This window comes from Corapipo altera, unplaced genomic scaffold (assembly GCF_003945725.1).
Source record: "Corapipo altera isolate COAL_440 unplaced genomic scaffold, ASM394572v1 0, whole genome shotgun sequence".
NCBI lineage: Eukaryota > Metazoa > Chordata > Aves > Passeriformes > Pipridae > Corapipo > Corapipo altera.
Genome location: NW_020884872.1, coordinates 4,977,720 through 4,997,561, shown reverse-complemented (window position 1 = coordinate 4,997,561; position 19,842 = coordinate 4,977,720). Strand labels below are relative to the sequence as shown.

Here is a 19,842-nt window from a genome sequence, read left to right as displayed (position 1 = left end):
CAGGCTTTGGAGCATACAGATCACAAAAGGCTGGATATAAGAGGGACACAAGCAGCCTTCACTCTCAGAATGGTGCTGTTTATTACATACAGTCTCTTGGTGTGGCATGTGAAGCTTGCAGGAATCCTGGCAGCTCCTGGAGATGTTTTTCACGTTGTTCTTGCAGGAGCCTGATGTGTGATTTGTGCATCTCTCTACAGATTTTGATCAGCTGTTGCAGTTTTCTAAGCACTATGAACACAAAGTTCCTCCTCTTCTTGGCAAAGTCTCATGTTCCTCAAGAACTACAGATTATAGTCAGAGACTTTCAGCACCTCTGGCCCATTCGGTTGTGACACAGATGAATCTTGAATAGCTTGAAGAAACCTTGAGATCTTTACATGTCTTACTGTGTGTCTGGGTCAGTAGGATACCTGTTTCTTGTGGGAGCTTCCCTTGAGTGGTGTCTGGGATCTGAGCTGGCATTGCTTGGTGCAGCCAACACCTGCTTTTCAGGCTGGTGTCAGGGTCTTCATTAAGGCTTTTGTCAGGGTAATTGTTCATTTAGAAAAAAAAAAGGTGTGTTTTGTTCTGGCTACGCTCCTCAGGGAGAGTGTTTGGCTCCAGGAAACTTAGAAAAACAGTTCCAAAAATCTTTCTGTGTTATGTTTAACGGAACATAAGGATGATGCCAAAGTCTTTCTGGTGGTTCCCAGCAACAGGATGAGGAGCAATGGCCATAAACTAAAACAAAAGAAATTTCTACCTCAACATGAAGAAGTTTTTTTCGAGGGTGTCAGAGCACTGGAACAGGTTTTCCAGGGAGCTGGTGGAGTCTCCCTCTCTGGAGACATTCCAAACACACCTGGACATGTTCCTGTGTCACCTGCTCCAGGGTCACCCTGCCTTGGCAGGGGATTAGACTGGATGATCTCCTGAGGAACCTTCCAACCCTGACTATTCTGTGATTCTGTGAACTCAGTCCACCGGGGAAGTGTTAAAAATAGCATTTAACCTGGATCCAGCTTTTGGATCGGAAGAATTGGAATTCCATCACTTGTCAGCATTCATCCTGACTGTGCACAGTTCTCCACGTCCCAGAGCTTTGAGATTCGATCTCTGGTCCAGAAAGTCTCCTGCATGGATGAGAATGAGTCTATTTCACACCTGAAATGTGGCCTCCTCTTCTCTCTTGTGCCCAGTGCCTTGTCCTACTGTTGAGTCTCTGTCTGTCTAAGGAGCAAATGCCACTTCTTCCCAGAGCCTAATTTACCACTGCAGTGGTGAAGTTATATATTTCCTCTTTGTATAAGAATTCCATTTCTTATTTGTTTGCTCACCCAAGCTGATAGTGAAAGCTGCTTCTTTCTCTTCAGAGCAAAGGTACAGCTGGGAGAGCTGACTGGGCATAGTAGGGGAGTTTCCAGGAATGAGGCACAGACAAGTAGGGCTCTTTTCAGCAGCTTCCAATATTATCCTTCTTTCTTCCTTTGACATAAAACATCATGATACCTTAGAGGATGTTGACACATCCTTTTTTATCTGAAGGACTTTTAAAAATAAATGTTACATTGTGTTAACACTCAGTAGTTAATATTGTTCCCCTTCTGGCTCAGGTTTTGTTCCAGGACTTTTTAAGTCTGACAGTGAAGGATGTGGCACCTTTGTGTATCTACTGGCTGGATTCAGGTTGGATTCCATCCTCTCAAAGGCTGGAAGTGATTCTTCTCTTTCAGGAGAGCTTGTTTCGTGGAAGGGACAAGAGACTTTCACTGGATGTACCTGACCAGAATAAAGAGGTTCTTGGCTGCTATTGATAAGCAGGTTCACTCAGGCTCAAGACATCCTTCTGTCAGCTACTTAAGACTCACACCCAAATAGTCAGAGGTGAATGGGACTGACTTTTTGGATAATTTTTTAGTGATGTTGTCTTTTTATGATTTTTGGTAACTACATTAAAAAATATTGACCACGTGTAAGGGGAAGCATGTGAAGCATTAAGCCATAGACCAAACTGTCAAGATCAAGTGTATGGGGCTCAAAATGGGCTGTAACTTGTTCTTTTTTTTTGAAGCTGACCAAAATTACAGTAGGTGCTGTTTGGACATTACTTTTTGGAACTACTGAAATGTATTTCCTTTATTTCAATATAAATACTAATCATCCAGGACTATGGGATTTAAAGTAAAATACAATACACAACTGTTGTTAAAAATATCCCTCGAAGTGATTTTTTTTTTAAAACTGGCACCATGATGGTGAAATAGACTTTTAACTTGATTTCTCTTCACTAAAATAAAGTGTCTAAATTGGAATGTATTTCTGATAATGTCAAACATTAACTTTTTTAAGGGAATCATTAATTTTGCTTATAACCAACATAAAGTTTAAATAGTTTATAAAATCACAGAACAGTTTGTGTTGGAAAGGATCTTAAAAATCATCCAGTTCCAAACTCCTGCTGTGGGCAAGGACATCTTTCAGTAGAATAGTTTACTTAAAATACTTTATAAACATTAATTTAAAATATTTTGAAGAGTTGCATTTCATTCTTACTGTTTATAGAAGTTTCATGTTATATATTGAAACACACACTTTTGAATGATCTTGGTATTTTTCTTAGGTTTTCAGTATACTCACTGAATTGAGTGAAATTCCACTCACTGAATTTTCATGAAAACCATCATTAAAACAAAGCAGAAAAATGAGTAAATCCTAACAAAAACCTTATCAGCACGCTGTATTTTGCAGCTGGATGTGATTCTTTCAGTCTTTCCCAATTTTAAATCAGAAACACGTTCATTTACTTGCTCGGAACTGTTGTGATGTGGCAAATCGTGAGCTCCCGGTTTAGCCACGGGGAGGTGATCTCGCACAAGCAAACAGCCACGGCACCTCGGGAAAGCTGCACTCGGTGGATTCTCTTTTCCTTAGTGCAGCCCCTTGGTCGTAATGTGTCACTTCGTTTATCTTGATTTATCCTGTCACAGACCTGGAGAAAAAGGAGGAGGAAGTTCAGCAGCTGAGAATGGATTGTGAACACTTCAAAGCCCGTCTGGAAACGGCCCAGGCAGATTGCATGAGAGAGAAGAAGGTAGATTTGCTGCCATGATATTGGTATCTGTGTGCTTGAGTTTTAATGATTAAAGCAGTAATGATTGCTCTTCAGACTGAGGATTTATTCTGTGACATGAACATGAAAAGCAGTCTGGGATTTCTATCCATATAGTCAGGTGGTGAGGAAATTATGAACCTAAAAGTTCATAGCTGATGGGTTTTCCCCCTTTTGGTATTTGCAAGCAAAAGAGTCAATATTGTACCTAGGCAAAATACAGTGGGATGCAGTCCCAAAAAGTAGTCAAAGTGTACAAACAGAGGTACAACCACTGAGGTACAAAACTCCTGCATACCTGCATGAATCTCCCACAGTCCATACTGTGTGGGGTGTGGTTGTATGGGGTCGAAATACAGGTTCTTGGCAGGGTTTGTTTTGGTGTATGTGACATTAAAACCCAAGCATTTGGTTTATATGAACATGCTGAAGTAAAACGTTGGGTGTTTGGGAAGATTGTGGTATAGCTGGTATGAAAACGTGCTTCACAGAATCAGTTCTTTTGACTTTAATGTAACTATAACGTATTTTCAAAGAGGACAATAGAAGATAATTTAAGCAATGCAATGTACAGGATGAAACCAGCCTCTCTTTGGCTTTCTGTGAGCTATGCACCCTTTTTTTTTGGTGTTAGTAGGCTTTCTCAGTCCACATATTGATCCAATTGCTATGTACATCTGCGACTCAAAGAGCAATTACAGGGCTCCTTTTGCTCTGTCAATATTGTATTTAGTGATTATGAGAGAGGAGATTCTGAACAATGAAGGAATAACAAAGACAGTGACTTCCCTGATTGTGGGTCTTCTGTGAAGCAGTCGGGGTTCAAATGGGTGTCTGTGAGAATCAGTGGTGATTATTGGCTGCAAAGGTTCATTTCCTTGGAACCATCTTCAGCAGAAGCTGGTGGTGTTGGAGCTCTACAGCTGAGAGTGCACAGAGATAGATGAATCTGCAGAAATTATTTCATTTTTGAAAAGGAATAAATGAAGAGTTTGGACGTATAGTTTTAGTGAACTTCTGCAGGGACAAGCTGTTCTGGAATGAAGTTTGGTATGATGGAATAGTTGTCTATCTGGATATTCCTTCAAAGCAGGGGTAGCTATTGCAGTTCAGCAATAGATACACAGTTCTGCTGTGCACTCACATCCTCAGTTGTGTAACCATCCAGGACAAAATCTCTCTAAGATTTACTGTTGCTGCTTTAGATATTAATGAAGTGGGTCCCACCCATTATTCTTGTTAACACTACAAAATAAATGGCAGGTGGTTTGGGTTTGTGTTTTCTTTTGGATAAGTTTTACTTAAAGCATGGATGGAGTAGTTGTTTTGGTGTTCCTGATCAAAGCTTTTCTCTTCATGTCTTTGCTGTTGTGCACTATAGCATTTAGACAATGGGTTCTGTTATATGCCAGGAAGGTATGAGCAGATTGTGCTTATGATATGAAGTCCTTTAGCTGTTCAGGTTGCAAGAAGATGGGGTGTGTGTATATATGTGATTTTTAGTCCTGTTGATCACTTGCCTGGTGTTTTTCATTTGGTTGCTGTTCTGCTATAGGCATCCTTCCATAAAGTTTCTGAATTATTTGCTAAATATTTATCTTCTAAAGGAAAAGGAAATGATTCACTGAAACAAACATAAAATAAATAAATTTTCTGGTTGAGCAGTGTCCTTTTCTGAGGCCATCATAAATCAACATTTTTGCATTCCAAAATCTCTGGATCGCTGAGCAGGGAGTTGCTGTGCTTTCTGAACCTGAGCAAAACTTGAAGTGCACCTTATTCTTGATGTCTTCTTTGTCTGTCCTTTTGTAGTTCCATACCTGAGCACTGCTGTGTTCTTGTGCCTTGACCCTTTCCTGAAGGTGGTGGTGTTGCACAGCACAGGGATTGGGTTGTGCTGTGAACTCTCAGGAGTGTTGCTTCCAGTTGGTTATTTGCTTTTGCAGGCTCCGTTTATTTTCCTGGCTCTTGAATGTACTATTTTGTTTCCCTTGCCTCATATCTTTGTTCTGATGCTGCTTTTGATCTATTAAAAAATTCTGGCATTTCTTGTGCTGGCTTTACATCCTTGTTGGGGGATCTAGCTTTGGTATTTACTGGGTTTTATGTCTTACTATTCACTGTTAGCATCCAAATGCAAAATGCAAATAAAATGTATTAAAGATACATTTTCCTAAGAAAAGGATAGTGTGGGAAAGACAGGGAAAATATAGGGATTAGGTAGGAAGATGCCTGTGGACATTTTGTTGATTCATATGGCTGCAGAAAAGCTGATTGGCCTGGCAGTGAGTCATGTACAAGACAGAATTTGGCCAATTTACTTAAAAACAACCAAAATATTAAGAAATAGGAGACTTTTCCTGGGATACTGTGCCTTTGAAATCACCAGCAAGTGTCAGTCTTTTGCATGTGTTGATCTGTAAGGTGAAAGAGACTCCAGAGAGTAAATATGCACAGAAATCTACTCGATAAATTTAATTTGAACTTTACAAATCCTCGCCTGCGTGTTCCATTAGCAGCACGATAAAGCAGCACAAATCAGGCTGTCAGGTGTGATCAGGGGGCTCAGCAGGTAATTGCTGACAGACAGAGAACAGGCAGCTTTGTGCTGGTTGATATCACATTACATAAATTTTCAGGTGAGTTTGCTTTTCTGTTCTTTCCAAACCCTCACACAAACCGTTGAGGTGAACCCCCAGAATTACAAGACAACGATTTTAAAATCTGGATGACAATATATGGTTGAAAGTCTTGTTCTGTTTAGGTGCTTTCAAAGTCTACACAGAAAAGATTCCTTCTCGTTTCTCACATCCTGATATCCAAACACGCTGGGGAGGCTGGGCTGAGGAGGGTATTTTCTGTGATGAATCTGAAAATCCCATGTCTGTAAAGTGGGCAGAGTAAGATCCTTCTGTTCTTCTGATGTTGTGTGATCTGCAAATCTCTCTCTCTTTCTTTCTTTCTCTCTTCTAATATGTGAATTAGCATCATTTTTCTTGACTGGCCTTTGTCTTTCCATGCAGCACTGTCTAATACCACCCTACTTGGAGACAGCAGGGAGCTCCCATCCACCCTGAGAAACCACAGACTGCAGAATCCCTGCCTGACTCTCCCTGTCTGTGCTGGCTCTAAGCTGAGAAGTGCAGCAGCTTCACTCCCCCTGTGGCAGTTGTTTGGAAGGCAATGAGACCTGGAATCATACCCGGTCTCAGGATATTCTTCCAGCCAGCTTCTCATGTGATTGGGAAAAAGTGCTGCCAAACTGAAACACTTAGGTGATGATAGAATCATAAAATCACAGAATGGTTTGGGTTGCAAGGGACCTTTAAGATCATTCAGTTCCAGTCCTCTTGCCTTGGGCAGGGACACCTTCCTCTGGACCACGTGGCTCAGAGCCCCATCCAACCTGATGGATGCACAGGGGTGCCTCCAAACTTCAAACCTTAGATATGTTTTTCCAGGGATTCTGTGTTACTTTGCTGATCAGGAATATGCCAATAGAAAAAATTTGGAGACAACAGGATTTATTCTAGATATCTGGCCATGTTGGCTAAAGCAATTTTGAAAAACAGAGCAACCCTCCCTTCCTGTCAGATGTTTCCAGTATCTCTTGTAAGGTGTCAGGGAAAGCTGTCCCCTGATGCTGAAATCCCCTCTCTCCTGAGGAGACATGGAGCTGTTTGCTCAGGAGGAGATGACTCTCCTATCAGGCTTCTCTGGGTGCCACTCAGTCTCAGGGGGTCACTTGGTTTGACCTTGTGGACAGGCTTCTGGTTACTGTCAGCCTCCACAATGTTCTGGCTGCTTAGACACAGCTCAGGGGAAGAAGGTACGTGTCTGCCACTGCTCTGGGTGTCCCTCCATTTCATTTATGGCCATGATGTCTTGTTCTGTCCCTTAGGCTGGAAACTTGTGGCTGATAGGAAGTGCAACCAAAATTTCCTTGTGCTATTCCAGGAGAAACTGGACCTGAGGCAGCAGCTGAACGAGGCCAAGCAGCAGCTCCTGCAGCAGGCAGAGTATTGCACAGAGATGGGGGCTGCTGTTTGCACCTTGCTGTGGGGGGTGTCCAGCAACGAGGAGGCTGTGAAAACCATTCTAGGAGGAGTAAGTATGGCAGGTGAATGCTGACCCCTGGTAATGCTGTCAGGCCTTTAAAATAAGGACCTTGCTGTGTGTCACACTTTCAGGATATATTTCAGAAACTCTTTGGACAGCAAGAATGTTTTCTGGTTTGCATGTTCATCCATTCTCATTTAAGAAGTTTTGGAGTTATGAAGTGTTATGAATAAATGCAGTAATTAATTCTCACATTTCCAAACAAGGATTGTCTGTTTCCCACCACACACAGTTAAACTGGAAGCAAGGCTACAGCCAGCACAATGTAAATATCTTCATGAGCTAACAGAAGGAGAAAATAATTCCTGGGCATATGCAGGAGTTTCCATGCCTGTAGGGAGCTTGGAGGAGCTATTTCCATGGAAGGAAGACAGATCCATCGATTCTCAACTTACTTTAAGTGTTTGTGCTGCCTTAATACTTGCATAACTCTTGGAAATTTAAGAGAGCCTTGCTGCTAGGGGATCTCATTAAATCTTCAATGTTAAATCTGGACAGGTAGATTATTAAAAAACAAACAAACAAACAAACCAAAAAACCCAACCCAAACCCCAAAACAACAACAGTTGATGACAGTGCTAATATTACAACTAACACAGTTTCACTGCCAAGTGGAGCTGATGGAATTAGGAGGGATCAGAGGAACAAGCCTGATAAAAATATGATTTTCATTCCTGACACAGCCAACATGAGAAGGAATTGCTGTATTTAATCTGAGTGAACTGAAGCCACAATTTCTTCTGGCTTGATTTTTCAGTAGCATGGTGAGCAGCTGAGTGAATAGGATTAGTTCATTATAGTAAGTGGTAAAGTACTGTGTTTGTAAGAGGTGTTCTAGTTTTGATGCACCAAAATACAATTACAACAATATTGGACATTAGAAACCTGTACAATGATGCCTTTTGGTGATAACTTCTGGTGAGTCAAGATCCAAGCAGCAGCAGTTACTAAGGAAAAAAAGTCTCCTAAAACACTATATAAAGCAGATAAATTTTACAACAAAAGGCAGGTTGTTGAAAGCTTTCTTAGGTATTAAAATTCAGTAGAATTAGGTAAAAACAAAACTGTTACCTGAAGATTTGTAGATGGTTTGGGTTGGTTTGAAATGCAAAATACTTCTGTAGTCAGTTCCAGCAACCATTAGAGCTCGTTGAACTGCTGAACTTCTGGTGAAGCTCATGGCAACATTTCTGGGCTTTGTTTTCTTGTGATGGTGCACATAACATGGTAAAAAGCGTGCCTGGGTTTGCAACAAGACTACTAGGAAAACACAAATGGATTGTGTGGCATTGTGTCAGCCATAGATTATAACTGGCAATGAGTCGGGTCGTTAAAAGATGATGGGAGATTTGTCATACAAAGCTTTTGGTTTGGGTTATTTTGGGACGAGTTTCACAGCCTGTAGCATCTTCCCCCTCCCCTGAGAAGGTGCCATGAACTACAGAAAAGGATGAGAACACCAAGAGTGCTTTAAAATGGATGCTGATGTTTAAGTGTGTGGGGAAGGTGGCATCAATTCAGAATCATTTCATGCCTTAGGGAACAATGCCCAAGCTTTTTTTTTTGTATTTGCAGCAATACAGAAGTAGGTCTTTCTTACAGTCCTGTAATACAAATGGACTGAAATGGTGTCAGTGACCAGTACACCATTTGTGTCCATATGGGCTGGGAAAACCAAAACTCCAGCAGCAGATTTGAAATGTGACACAACTAAGTTTTGAAGGCACTGGGGGCTGTTTCTGCCCATGTGTAATGTTCCTAGAGAGAACTTGAAGAAACATCCAGAGAAGCAGCGTGAGAGAGAGTTCTCAAGGTTTCCTACCTGCCTGTGCCAAAAAAGTAGTAAATTAATTCCCATGACATTGTTTTAGATGTCTTTCAAAAAGCTTCAACCAGATATGACGTGGTTCTCACATGGAAATGCAGCCTGAAGGTTTGATTTCAGAATGACATTGATTTGCTTCAGCTTGAGAGATCTGGGATCCTACAAGGTGCTCTCCTACTTTGGTTGTCTGCTGTGGTGACAAATGACTTTATGGTAGCAATTTCTCATATTAACTGATGGTTTCACACAGGAGTTACATGGACAGCAAAGGGTTCATGCACCATCTGTGCTCAAGCACCTTCATGGCTGCTCTCAGAACTGCCCATATCTCAATGTCTGCGGGTGAGACATTCTTCAGTCCCATGACAATACTGTCAAGCTAATAAGACACTGTGCAGAGTGTGCAGTGTTTGCTATTTATAAACCTGATGGGTCTCTGCTGCAGCTCCTCAGACCTCAGCACTGGTGAAGTAATGGCTGTTTGGACAAGAGGTTCAGCAGAGAGGACACCAGTGGCACCTCAGGAGATCAGCAGAGAAGGTTCTCCTTGTTTTCTGTGTAAAATAACAACTACTCAGTGTGCTTACTACTCTCTTATGTTCCCGTGTGAATATGTATTTTCATAGTAGGCTCTCTTCATTTTCTCTTGCACCTTCTGCTTACTGAACTGTGGTCCCTGCTTGTGTTAAAATTACCATCTTTGAGGTGTGGTGTCCATATAAGTATAAAAACTACATCCAGCACATGCAGAAATGCAGTTGTTTCCATCCTCTTTGCCCATGATCCCTTCGTTGCTGTTATTCTGGGACCACAGCATCACTTCAGAAGATACTGAGTGTTGGCTGAGCCTGCTTTTTGTGCCCTGTTTCTCCTGGAGTCACCCCACAGCAACTGAACATCTTTGATGTGGTGTATGTGCAGCAGTGGAGGAATAAATAAATGTTATCAGTAGCTTTGCATGTATTGTGAAAGCAGTAATTTTGAAAAGGTATTAAAATTTTCAGTGGATTTAAAAAAAGGAATAAAAGTTCAGGCGTTTCTTGAACTGTTCCATTGGATCACTGCTGGGAATGACTAAGAGTTTCAGCTGCTTCATGAAACAAATGGAAAAATTAATAAAGACACTGGGAAACCCAGCATTATAGGCTCTCTGCTACCCTGTTTTGGTTATGAAAACCTTCATACTCAGCATGAAGTAGCGTTCCAACAGTGTTTTACTGGTCAGAATTACCAATAAACAGAAACAGGTCTCTTCATCCTTTTTTCTGGACTCTGTCTGCACCTCTGGCCAAGCTCCTTGACCTGCCCTTAGCTTTGTACTGCTTCCTCAACTGAGACATGGAAATGGAGCAGTATTCCAGCTGAGAGGAAAAGATTCTAACATAACTACAGCCTGTACTCCTGTTTCTGTGCTCCTGTTTGTGATGATTATCTTTCTCACGTGACATTGGTGGCTTGAATTCAACCTGTGACCCAAGAGAGACCTCCATTTCCGTTTTTAAAGCACTTCTGCCTTTCACTTCTTATCTTTTTTCTGGGTACTTCATTGGTTTTCTTAGGAATTTCATGTTAAGTCTCCAGTCTTCAGCTGGTTTTGACAGAAGCTGCTGTAATAGCTCAGGTAAATGTAAAACACCTGGTGCAGCTGCTGCAAGGCCAAGAGATATATTCTCACTTTTGAAAGTAAGCTTTAATTCTGCTGGTTGATATATATTATTGGGAGTTTAGGAGGTAAATATGTAGTGGTTTAGTTTTATAAGTAAATGTAGCATTGAATAGTTTCCTATTTTCTTCTGAGGTAATTGTTTCAAATTTAGGGGATCAAACGTCATCTAGTGAATACCTGGTATTTTCTGTTGTTTTTTGGAGTAACTGGATGTGTTAATAATTTGGAAGATGGTCTAGTTTTACTGTATCATCTAATAATAACAATTGCTGTAGTGTGTGTAACCTTATTTCTCCTCCGTGCTTGCAGAGTAAAGCAGGGAAGTTTTTCACAATCACTGCCCAGACCATGGAGAGCTTTGTGAAGTCACTAAGTGAAGACATGAAACAGCAGGATTTGGATTCTGATGAAAATCAGTTTGTATTAGCCTTGGCAGGGATTGTGACAAGTAAGTTCATGTTATCCCTCAGAACAGCAATCCACGTGTACTGGGAATCTATATTGCCTCAAAGAAGCTGCAGTAAATAGAGCTTTTCAAAGTTAAGTATTTAGTCAGTGTTCTTTTAGAGTTCTAGCAGCTTTTGTTACTGCCACTTCTGTGAGTCTCTGTGCTGTCTGTGACGTTTTTAAGGATTAGGTGGGTAAGAGCCATTGAGTTCTGAAATTACCTAATACATCTGTTTAATCTGGAGCGAAACAAGGACCATTCTGCTGGTCTTGCACACTCACCTTTGTTTGTAAATGTCAAGCAATTTTGCTTTCTGAATTGCCAGTAATGCCAACACCCTCAAGATGTATGGATTGCAGATGATGTGAGTAGATCAGCCCCAGTTTAAGGTATGGACTAGGTATTTTGAAACTGCTTAAATATTTTGCTGCTGTCACATGGACTGTACCTTTGCTGTCCCGAGAAAAGTAAAAGGTAATAAACCTGACTTTTGTGTGAAGTATTTGTTTTTTAGGGCCAGAAAATAAGTAGAAAGCCACAGATCTGTCATAGTATGACGCCCCTTGGCTTGGAAGGCTGTGAGAAATAGGGTTGATGCATCATCTGCATTTTTGTGGAACTGTGTAACCATCGAAATGCCACTAATGGCGTGATGCAAGATAGATGAAGCTGTGGTTATTTATACAAATAAGTGAATCTTGCATGAATAACTTTTCTGAATGTGTGATTTTCAGCTGTTGCAGTGCCATTAAAGGTTGTGACAAAATCAATATGTGATGCATTATGCCACTGTACTGAGGAGGAATCCAGTTCTCTCAAACTGCTTCGTTGGGGGGGGGGGGGGGGGGGGGGGGGAAAGAAAAAACAAAAGGTTCGGAAAAGAGAGGGGTAAAGGGGGCGGGGGGGGGGGGGGGGGGGGGGGAGGGGGTGTGTTCTGGGGGGGGGGGGGGGGGAGGAGGGGGGGGGAGGGAGATAGGAATAGCAAAAGTAAAGTCTGAAAAGAGAAAGTGTTTAAAGGCTGGTGGGAGAGGTGGGGAGGGGAAATTGGGGTTCTATCTGAGGAGGAGTCAGGAACAGGAACCTGTTTAATCTGCTGTACCAGGTACCTGGTTACCAGGTTCTGTCACTACTTAGTTACACTTCTGCTTTGTAATTTTGGAGGAGGCTTGGCCAGTTGCACGGCACGAAGGAGCTCAGGCTGCTGGAAGACACCTCTTGCACATAAGGATGCCCTAAAGTATGGGGCAGGTGTAAGGGAAAAATACCAATGGCAAGTCTGCTTTGGGGCAGTAGTTGGAAATAATTTTGTTTTCTGGTTTGTGCAAGAGTAATGCCACAATTGCAGAGAGGTGGGCAAAGAGCTTTGGTTGTGTAATGTGCTGAGGATATTGAATCGGGCAATTGTAAAACAATCTGCAATCTCCTTTCTTTGAAGTGGAACCTATAATGGTCAGCTTTGCTTCAGTTCCACTTTATTTGCAGGTGAATAGAGCCTTTTGTTTCATAATTCCCTGTGTTGCTATTAGGACACCGGCCATTCTGAATAAATGTTTTAATTACCAAAGAAGAATTAGGAAGGAGCTCTGCTGGTGTAACTTGCTGCTTCAGTATTTGCTATACATGTGAATATAGTTTGAAGTTTACATAAATGCCATAGTTCATTCCTCACAGCAGCATATCTTTTTAGCAGTCCTGATAATTATCATAAACCTTTGTTTGAAATGTGGTTTTTATGGTGCTGTTTTGTGCTCTCTCACAGATGTGGCCGCGCTGGCGTGTGGCCGTGAGTTCTTGGTTAGCTCAAGTCATGAATTACTGGACACGATGATGCACCTCCTGGGAGACATGAAGCCAGGACTCTGTAACAAATTTAAAGTGTATGATGACTTCTTGTTTTTCCCTTTCAAGTGAAATGCATTATCCTTCCCCTGTACTCTGCATTGGTGAGGCCACACCTTGAGTATTGTGTTCAGCTCTGGGCCCCTCAGTTCAGGAGGAATATTGAGGTGCTGGAGCGGGTCCAGAGAAGAGCAACGAGGCTGGTGAAGGGACTTGAGCACAGGTCCTATGAGGAGAGGCTGAGGGAGCTGGGGTTGTTCAGTCTGGAGAAGAGAAGGCTTAGAGGCGACCTCATCACTCTCTTCAACTACCTGAAGGGAGGTTATAGCCAGGTGGGGGTTGGTCTCTTCTCCCAGGCAACCAACAATAGGACAAGGGGACATGGGCTCAAGCTCTGCCAGGGGAGGTTTAGGTTAGATGTTAGGAAGAAATTCTTTACAGAGAGGGTTATCAGGCATTGGAACGGCCTACCCAGAGAGGTGGTGGATTCACCATCCCTGGAGGTTTTTAAAAAGAGATTGGACATGGCCCTTAGTGCCATGATATAGTAATTGGAGTTGGATCAGGGGTTGGACTTGATGATCTTGGAGGTCTTTTCCAACCCAATCTATTCTATGATTCTATGATCTTGCAGTGTAGGTCACAGTGGTGACAGTAGTTTTCCCACTTTCCCATCATTCCTTTCCTGGAGAGGAAACATAATTTTTGGAAGCTCTTTTCCTGGTAGCATTCCTTGCAGCTATACTAGAGTTGGCTACAAGGCTTTATCCAGTTTTTTTGTCTCTTTGGAAGTTTCTTAAACACCATAATACTGTAAAGATGAGCGGGGATGCCCCTTCTACCTTGGGAGGGGGTCGTGAGTTGAGTGGCAGATAAAGAAGATGTGAATTTGAAAACAGAGGATGTGGGAAATGTGGACTCATATTTATTCCCTTCCAATATGAAGACTGTAAAATGCCACATCTGCTTTGTGAAGAAAGTGAGTTATGAATCTGCTAAGAGCAAAAATTAAATTATTTTAGGCTACTTAGCAGCCAGACTCACCACACCTCTTAGTTTGTAAGGGTTACAAACTAAAGTTTGTTAATAAGTTAGATAATTCCTTTAAAGGGACCTCGTGATACAGCATTAAAGGCAAGGCCATGTTACACAGTTTGGATACTGGAAAGTAGTTTTCAGCTGGTGAAGAGATTAAATAAATTACTTTCTTTTCCTTTTCCACAGACATGTTACAAGCTGAGGGTATATGGCCTTGACTGAGCAAATTACCTTGGCTTAATGAGTGGCTCATCTGCTAAACTGTGGGCACTGGTCCTGTACACCTGGTTCATTTGGTCAGGAAGGTAGTTTAAGCCACTGTGATGTTTTTTTCATAAATGAGACACACACACACACACACAAACAGTACACACCCCTGCCAGCTGTCACAGCTCTGCTGACAAACAGCAGCCACAGTAGCCTGACCATGTCCTTGCACACATTTAGGCAGGTTGTATAGGATAGGCAAGGAATCAGGCTCAGTCTTCACTCTGGAGAGGTTTTATCTGGCCTAACCCCAGCTATCAGAAAGGGAGATGTCAAACCATCTGCTGACTGCCTGGGCTTCTTCCCACAGTCAGTGGAAGGAGTTGGTGCTGTCAGGTGATTGCTCGTGTGAGAAGGGGAACAAGTTGCCCTCTGGAGGTGTTTGTCTTTCCCTTTTGGGTATTGAGGGGAAAGCTGAACAGCCTGTGCTGTAGGTAGTGGCTTGATCAGTTAATTGCTGTGTTTCCCAGGTGTTGGGCTTGAAGGTCAACGGTAGGTGTTTGTTTTTTTTTTAAGCCTCAATGGAAATATTTGTATGAGAACCTCCACTTAAGAAAGAAAAGGTAATTTGTGTAAAATGAAACAGAAGAAAGCAAACAAACAAAAAGGCTCAAACAATAAACCAACCATGAAAAGAGCACCTATACTGTTTCAGAACCTGTAAATTAAAAAAAAAAAAGGACTTTGAGAGGAGAAGGGAGGGGAAAGTATTCCTACACACACTCACAAACACACACTTTGAATTTCAAGTGAATATGTGCATATGGGTCCAGTTAAACTATTCTTTAGCATTTCAGTTTGTATTAATGTAATTGGATGATGTAATTGGATTTTGAGGTCCTTTCTTTTGAATTTATGTTTTGGGTTGGTTTTAACTATATTTCCAAATCTGCCTGCCTTGCAGAAGAATTACACGTGGTAATATAAACTTGGCTGCCATACAGCACTACTGGTAAAATATACATAACATAAACAATCCTGTGAGGGATTCAGCAGGGACCAGGGATTCAACACAGGCCAGATTCTTAGGCTAACAAATGGAGGGAAGCTTGGAAAAGAGGTTGCACAAGGTAGTTGATAAGTGAGAAATGTTAAGCATATGTTACAATAGCTTGAATTCAGTGCAGTGATAATGTTTTCTGATGTTCCACAGAACCAACATTTTCTTTTCTTGCTCTGAACTTGTCATGTGATAAGAAAAGTGCTGTATTCTGACATTAAAGCAAATGCCAGAAAGGATGTTTCTTCATGGCCTTGTCATTGAACAAGGGAGCCTAATTTGCTCAAATCTTCTGGTGCAAAATGTTTCCTCTGTGTTTGCCTTTCATGTCCGTGATCAGGTTCCTTTTTTTCCATGAGCTCCCTGTGTGTCTTGTCACTATTCAGTTACTAACACTGGATTTTTTTTTTCTTGTCCTTTTGGGGAATTTTACAGTCTCCCAACCCAGCAAAGAAGGGTTTGGGGAGTTGGTTGATTTGTTTTTAAATTGCTCTCTGCCTCTAAGTTTCTTTAGCTGCTTATTAACCTTAATCTACATTTTCATAAGCAGATATGTCAGTAGAACTCCCTCTTCTCCTGACCATAAGGAACATAAGGCAAGACAAAATGAAGGACAGTTGTGAGATAAGGATGTGATAATTACCATAAATTGTAGTGCAATTTCTGAGTTATGTGAAGATGGACTCTGGAATTATCATAAATAATGTTTACACATACACTTATATACATATACACACAGGCAGACACATTTTTAAAGCTACACCTCACAACTGAAAATGTCTGTTCATTATTTTGGAAATGCAATGTATTTTTCTCAAAGACACCATGGTGTTACATGGGAGGACATCAACTTGTAATTTAATCAGTTAAAGAGAATATTTGGCTTTTTATTTTAAGGGATATGGTTGGCCTTTACTTAGTTTTGAGGTTTTACAATTGTTTTCTAGCTTTTATTTTAAAAAATGTTTTTCATTGCTGTGTGACAAATCAGGGGAAACCGTGAGTCTAATTCTACACACAGTAGTATCAAAACAAGCTGATAAAGAGGAATTCTCTTATGTAGTTCTAGCAATCCTGTGTTTTACTTGTACAAATATATAAATAAAAAAATTACATGGAGAACCTATGATTTATTCCAAAGCTGCTATGATATCCACTGTATATATGTATGGAATACATATATCCAAGGCATCAACATGAGTGCTGGGACTGAAATCTCATGGGTGTCCTTGCCTTTCTGAAATAGCAGTGATGTGAGAGACTTCAGGTTTTCTTCTCACTGGTGTAGGGTTTGTTCAACATTTGTAAATGTTAGTCAGTAAACATACACGTAATTTTTCATTGCTATAATTAAATAGTTAAGAACATTTAACTTTGCTTATGCAGCTGTTGAAAGTAGCCAGAAGAAATATGTACTTTGGTAGATATTAGCACGTTTTATGTACTAATCCCATGTATTAGGCAGACAAGAAGGGGCTTTAGCTGTGCTTTTATAGATTTTAAAGAAAGGATTGACAGATACAGAAGTACAAGATGTTAATTAAATTTGGCTTGCCTAAATAGGAAGATTATGAAGTGCATGATTAAGACACCCTCCATGTTAAAAAAAAAAACCCCAAACCAGAAAGTATTGTTTATCCCATAATTATGTGTGTTGGGTTTGCTTCAATAAGCACTTTTGCAATAAATATTGCCAAAAATACTTACTAAAATGTGCAGGTACTAGAGATGAAGGTGGTATAAAGGGCCTGGAAATGCTTCCATGTTGTGCCCAGGAGAGTGTGTTTGATTAGATATGCTATTAGATATTAATATGCTACTGCACTGGCTTGGGGGTTATGTCATCTCCCAACACTCCAAAACCTCAGCTCTTCCCTGGAAAACCACCACCAGTCCCTTTTGTCTGCACAAAGCAAACAAGTGACACAAAAACACAAACACAGCAGTATCTTTTTGCGTCACTTTATTTCTAACTGCAAATGTCAGACAGATTAAGGGTGAAAGACCTTCTCAAGAAATGTTAACATTGCCATTGTAAGATACTGGTTTACTGAGCATTTCCAGTCTGCCTGCTTGTAGGGAGTTATGACTGTGCTCCTTTTTTCAGGGCTTGTGTTCTGGAAGCCAAGAGCTGCAGGGGCTGTGTGAAAAGCATGTTTTTCCCTGTGTTTGGAATACACGATTTAACAGTAGAAACAGTAGAAACAAGCACAACATTGCTTATATATAATTTGAGACTTGTCTCTTTTACCAAAATATAAATTATTAGCACGGGCCTCTGCATCAGTACATGCCTGACACAAGTGGCAAAAAATGCTAAAACCTGCAAAGAAATCAAAGGCCCTCACATCTTTTTTCTTTCAATTCTAGGCTAATGCTAATGTCACTTTACAATGTGAGCATCAACTTGAAAGGCTTGAAGTACATCAGTGAAAGTCCAGGTTTTATTCCCTTGCTTTGGTGGCTGTTGAATGGTAAGTTGCTCTAAAAACCTTTTAAATTGTGACTTTCTGGGTTTCGTAGATTTGCAATAGGTGTTGCAAATAACAAACCAGAAATTTGTGTCTGTAACCTGATTAGCTTGTGACAGATTAAAAGTAAACAAAAAGGGCAAATAGCTGGAGGGAGATGTGTACTTCCCACAAAACTTTTGGCATTGTGTGTAACATTCCATTAATATAAAATCTGTGGGTGGTAGAATTAAAAAATAGGGAATGGAGAAATTTGATGAAGTGGATTAAAAAAAAAAAGCCACCTGTATCTTCACATACCAACTTTAAAATGAACCCTGAGGGGAAGCAACGTGTCAGTTCACTAGCATTTAACAAAGAAAAATGTACACGTTTTGGGGAAAGAAACCAACTCTGTAATTACACTGACCCATTGCAAAAGTGACCCTTTTGGAGCTGAGGAGAGGCCCTGTGCTCTCATAGGATTTGGGTTTGCAGGGCTTGAGTGCTATTCCCAGCTGTCTTTGGCCAGTGCAGGACTTGAAGGACGTCAAGGACTCGTGTTGCCTCTGTCAGGTATGTGAGTGACATCCAGGCTCTGCTCTTTGGGAGGCTGGAAATCCCTGAGCAGGAGCCAGCAGAGACTGACGTTGCCAGTGTGTGCACAGCTCATGATGGACAGCAAGGACAGCAGTGAGGACAGAGCTGTGACACTCTCCTGCCTAGGAATGGCTGCTGGAGTTGCTCTGTCTTGGCTTTCTCAGGTTTTTGTGGGAAGATTTTGGTGTGCAGTTCGTAGGACTGGGGAGGTTAATTATCCCTCTGTGCTGCAATCCAACTGGTAAAATACTAAGAGCAGCTGAAGTGAGAGGGATTGCTTCTACTTTTTTTGAAGAAATTATTTTGATACTGAAGCTTTGGTTTGGGTTGGTAAAGTGGAAGCTACTTGTATTGCTCACAGTTCCCAGAACTATTTTACAGAAAATGTAGCTACTCATGCTTTTCATCAAATAATTTCCTGCTGTGGAATGCCACAGGCTCTCTCTTCTGAGGTCTCAGGAAATTAAGTAATCCTTGTAAGGGAAAACACCAGTTCTATAGAGTTTTTAAATATATTTTGAGAAAAATGATATCCTCGGAGAACATCAAATACGTCGTCCTTTGTTCAGCTGTGCTTAGGAGTTTAACATAAGTTAGTCCAGGTTTTCCTTTTACTTCATGTTGGCTAATATATTCATCAGCTGTTCTGTCAAAAAATACCAATCCAAAACACCCTCCAGAATCCTGTCTGAGTTCCCAAAGATGCCCTTCTAAATGCTGTGATGAAACAAGATAATCATTTGATGCAGTCAGTTGTCTGAAAAGGGCTCCTAGGTCACACAAGAGGATGAAAATTGGGGCACAGTTGTAATTAATTTGCAGCTCCTAATGCAAATAAGAAATGGAAAGGCTTCTCTGCAATTTGGAAGTGTTAATTGGGTATGGCTGGGTTGTAGAAAGGAAAGACAGGCATGGCTAATTCCTTCACTTTCTGATAATAAAGTTCTCCAGTTACAACAAAGGAGGGAGATTCTCAGATAAACCACTTCTGCTGGTTCAGATTCCTGACTTTGGAGGAAGTCTGTTTACTGTCAAGGGAGAGAGGTGATCAGTTAGTATATCAGATAAGAGGTCAGATCCAAGACCCAACCTTGTTCCCATCATTTTGTGTGGGATCTCCGTAGCTTTCTCTACGATCGATCTATTTCTGAATGTTTCAACTTGCAAAATTCAGTAGCTTCCTCCCAGTCTTGTTTCCCTGGCCAGCATCTTCAGCCTCTGCTGGTCATGATTCAGCTTATAAGCACCTGGAGCTGCTAGAGCATAAGATCTTGTTTTTTCCATGCAGGAGCAGAGCTCTACACTGTGTTGGCAGAGTATCCTGTACGTGCTGCCTGCCTGCAGGAAGCTTCTTCAAAGAGTGTTTTGATTAAGGCTTATGAGATGACTCAGCTTTCCACAGTTTTGTATGCTTTTATCAGCATTCCCACTAAGAGAGGCCCCAAAAATCATCCTCTGATTTATTTTTTTTTTCATTTCCAGAGAATCATCCTGTTTGC

General features: G+C 41.2%; 1 protein-coding gene across 4 annotated transcripts in view; it reads left to right on the top strand.

Annotated features, from left to right (window-relative positions):
* HSF2BP (heat shock transcription factor 2 binding protein) overlaps window positions 1-19,842 on the top strand; it is a 30,907-nt gene that overhangs the window by 3,792 nt on the left and 7,273 nt on the right. For all 4 annotated transcript variants that reach the window (XM_027635615.1, XM_027635604.1, XM_027635636.1 and 1 more), the window contains exons 4-8: window positions 2,970-3,073; window positions 7,049-7,198; window positions 11,011-11,149; window positions 12,909-13,026; window positions 17,664-17,767. In XM_027635615.1, the coding sequence (XP_027491416.1) occupies window positions 2,970-3,073; window positions 7,049-7,198; window positions 11,011-11,149; window positions 12,909-13,026; window positions 17,664-17,767 (615 nt within the window). The remainder of the gene's footprint in view (window positions 1-2,969; window positions 3,074-7,048; window positions 7,199-11,010; window positions 11,150-12,908; window positions 13,027-17,663; window positions 17,768-19,842) is intronic.